General features: G+C 39.3%; 1 protein-coding gene across 1 annotated transcript; it reads right to left on the bottom strand.

Moving 5' to 3' along the window:
* Positions 1 to 2,500: 2,500 nt before the first annotated feature.
* On the bottom strand, positions 2,501 to 3,097 carry LOC308619049 (grpE protein homolog 2, mitochondrial-like; the record flags this gene model as incomplete). Its single annotated transcript, XM_081237538.1, has 1 exon — positions 2,501 to 3,097. The coding sequence occupies one exon, from the start codon at positions 3,095 to 3,097 to the stop codon at positions 2,501 to 2,503; it is 597 nt and encodes a 198-aa protein (XP_081093664.1).
* Between the last annotated feature and the right edge of the window lie 649 nt (positions 3,098 to 3,746).

Raw genomic sequence — 3,746 nt, forward strand, 5'->3', positions numbered from 1 at the left:
ATAGTCAAGCACCGCTTAACCAGTCTTTCCCTTCCCCTAGACTTTAGGCAACTATAAAAACATATGAAAAACAATGTGTATAATAAAAGGCGATAAAAATAAATATTTGAGGGCCTACTGTAATAGGTAACTTGCACATTTCATTTAATCCTCGCAATATTTTGAAATTATAACCATTTTACAAACATGGAAACAGGCTCAGAAAAGTGAAGTGACTAGGCTGGGAATTATGTTCAATTATGTTATTCTAGACAAATGGGAATGCCTACTAAGCATATGCCTACTAAGCATATGCTCTATTGTGCTGCGCTGGCTCCTGAAAGCCCTTCAACTTTTTGAGATTCTCACTGCTATAGCGCCGTCTTCTATATTTATACTTTTAAGTCTGCAAAACTACTGAATAATAGAAGAATCTAAAATTATTCTCAGTCTACTTGTTAAAACAGGAGGTTGCAAGGAATATTTCAAAACTCTTCAAGTAATCAGAACATTCCACACCTAAAATTATGGTTATTCTAATTTACTGGTAATGATAGCTAGTGATCCAAGAATACATAGGAAATCATAATTGGCTCATTTTCTTTTCATCACTATTTGTCAATCTCAAAGGAATGAAGGCAAAAAAAGACAAGTTCTTATTGTGAAATCTGACTGCTCATTATATTTACAGTATGAACTTAGTGGAATGTCAGAAGAGGTTCTGGTTTTAAAATCTCACCATCAGTCTTTTGCTTGCATCTTAGAAGCATGTTATTTGGTTTTTTTAAGTGTCTAAATCTGGTGGAGGTTGTAGGACCCATTGGGGGATGGCTTTGCTGATACATGTTTGTGTAGTATGCTAGAACTCTCTATGACATCTAAGAGGATAACTTTCACCATCTCACAGAATGGGGTCATAGAGTTCTGGTAGAAATAGATTTATTTTATGGGTAAGTAACTTAAACCTAAACCTGGGCAATCTGGACACCTAACAACGTTTAATTGTCTGCTGGGGAAATATTTGCATGTTTGTTATAGATCTGTTGAATCTTACATGACTGAAGTTAATAGACAGTTGTTTCTTACTTAAGTTGTCACTGAAATTGAGTTTACTGGTTTCAGAGGTTTTTTTTTTTTTCTTTGAGTCTAGTCCTAAAAAGACTATGTTTTCATACTTCAAAAGAAGCTGAAAGGGTGAGATTAGATCATAATTAAGGCTGCTTCTAACATTAAAATATCCATATGACCTCCTTTCTAATGTCCAATTGATTGATATATATATATATAATTCATTCACTAACTCATTTATTGAATAAATTTTTTACAGAACACTATCTATAAGCAAGACTGAAATAAAAAATATACACATAGGCTCATTAACTCTAGGAGGTCAATACATAAAAGGGGAGCTAGATGTTTACACATGTGACATAAGATAGACACAAAAACTGGGAAATAAAGCTTGTCAATGTAAGAGAGGTAGTGAATTGTGAGTACCCCACCCCACCCCAAAAAACACCCCCAAACTCAGCATAACTAATGAGGAATCATGGGAACCTAACTTTTTTTTGTCCTGACCACCTCCCCACGTCATCTAATAAAGGATCATAAGGTTAATCTGACAGAGTGGCAGAGGATTTAAGGGCTGGTGGAAAGAGAAGTTGTGGGTAAATTACCTATAGAGACCAATCTAGGTCTTCAGCTGTTGGTGCCGCCTCAGTTTCCCTGAAATGAGTATATACCTAGGAAGGCTGAACATAATTTGAAGATAACTCAACAAAGAAAGCACAGGTTTCTTGGCCATACTTGCTTGAAAGGGACCTGATACCTTGATTTCTTGCTAATCCCTGCCTTCCAAGCCTTGCCTTGTAAATGGGATTTGAAAAGGGACAATGAGTGTGAATATGAAGTCTATTGGGCAGGAACTACAAGGACAAAAGATGGCTAAAAGAAAAATAAAATAAAAATGGGAAGTCTGAAAATCTATGTGCATAAAAATCAACCCAAATGATTTAAATGCATACAACTATAAAGCTTTATAATTTAAGTACCCAAATGTGAAACCAATCCCTACCATCTCCTTTTCCCACAGATACAAGATTCTATACAATTTCTATTATAGGGATCATTGGTAATGAACATTTAGTTAAAAATAAACCTATACTCATTTCCACCTTTAAGAAAGATTTTGGATTGAAAGTCATCAGAGTACCAATTTAAAAATAATTTTCTTAAACATATTTTCATAAGACCACAGGAACACTTGTCACATTGTTCAAATGCCCAATGGCAAGACTTCTGATGAGGCCAAACAGGTCACACGAAATCAACAGAGTATCTTAGAAATAAAGCCAATATGACTAAATCCAAGACAGATCACATGAAGTACCTCATGTACAATACGAACCTAGTTTAATAAGTAAAGGAATCACAGGTGACCGCAGTCTGGGGGAACATTCAGTTCCTCTGGGCCCATTCATAGTCTTCTCTGAGACCCTACCACCACTTCCACCTGGGCGAGTCAAATGGCACAGCCATGAAGCTTGTAGCCATCCTGCCTTACTGATGCCACAGTGCCAGGCTGTACCCCAACACCAGCTGGCACATGACAGATGAGTTCATGCTCATGAGGGTCATATTTGTCACCAATGGGTATCAGCTTCTCCAGGCCGTGTTTGGCAAACACACTTTTCAGCTTTGTTTCTAAAAATGACAAGCCTCGGAAGATCTTCCCCAGAGTCAGCTTCTGGTCCCCAGACTCTGTTTCTTCAGAAATACACTCTGTAGTCTTCTCCAAAATGTCTGCCACCTCCACCAAATCCTTACAGAAACTCTGAATTCCAAATATCTTGGCATCTTCTACACATCTCTGGGTTCGCCTTCTTATATTTTCACCATCAGTTACAGCTCTCTGGTATCTCACTGTGAAACCCTGTACTTCCTTCTCCAGTTTAACAGCTTTTAGCTTTAAGGCTCGTTCTGCAAGAGAGGGCCCAAGTTCATCAGGAGGGTCCTCAGAATTGCAGACTTCACCCGCGGTCCTCTGGGTGACAGTGCTGAAAGGATGCAGCCATCCCCTGCCATCTGACGCAGCACTCGAGGCCAGGAGAGGCTGCATCCACGACCGGACAGCCCACAGGGACCTGGTGGCCGTGTTCCCCAACTCGGCTGACCTGTCAGTTGATTATTAAAAGCCAACTTGTCAGAAAAATCTGTACTTGTATCAGGATTACATCCTTGAACCCGAAGAAATACAAACAATATATTGCTAATAAGGCCAGTCATCCTAGCACTGGCACTGTAGAATTTAGAGAGCAAACGAATCCTGGTAAATGACTACATAAACTAAAAGGCTTCTCTTCAGTCCTCATGTTGTTTGTTTCTGTTTGGATGATTTATTTAAGAGTGACATGGTTTCCCTCTGGCCATTGTCTTTATTTTCTTTGGCTCTTTAATCATTATGTGTGCCATGCACCGCCTAGGACCCTGAAGTCACTAAGTGCCTTGTAAGCAACCAGTTCCGAATGACCTGCTTGCCTGTGCAAACATGTCTGACAGGTTTAGTGACCACCCAACTCGCATATAAGGGGCTGAACCAGCCAGGCACAGGCTCTTCTCCAGTGGTACACACACAACCAAGTCCAGGGTTATTTCTGATTTGAAATCCTGACTTGGGCTGCAAGGCTATCTTCCAAATTACCCTGACAAATGCTGTCAGTCAATTCATGCCTTCTTTCCTTCTTGCACAGATGTTTATTGGGGTCTAC

This window comes from Mesoplodon bidens (genome assembly GCF_964165515.1).
Source record: "Mesoplodon bidens genome assembly, chromosome: 6".
NCBI lineage: Eukaryota > Metazoa > Chordata > Mammalia > Artiodactyla > Ziphiidae > Mesoplodon > Mesoplodon bidens.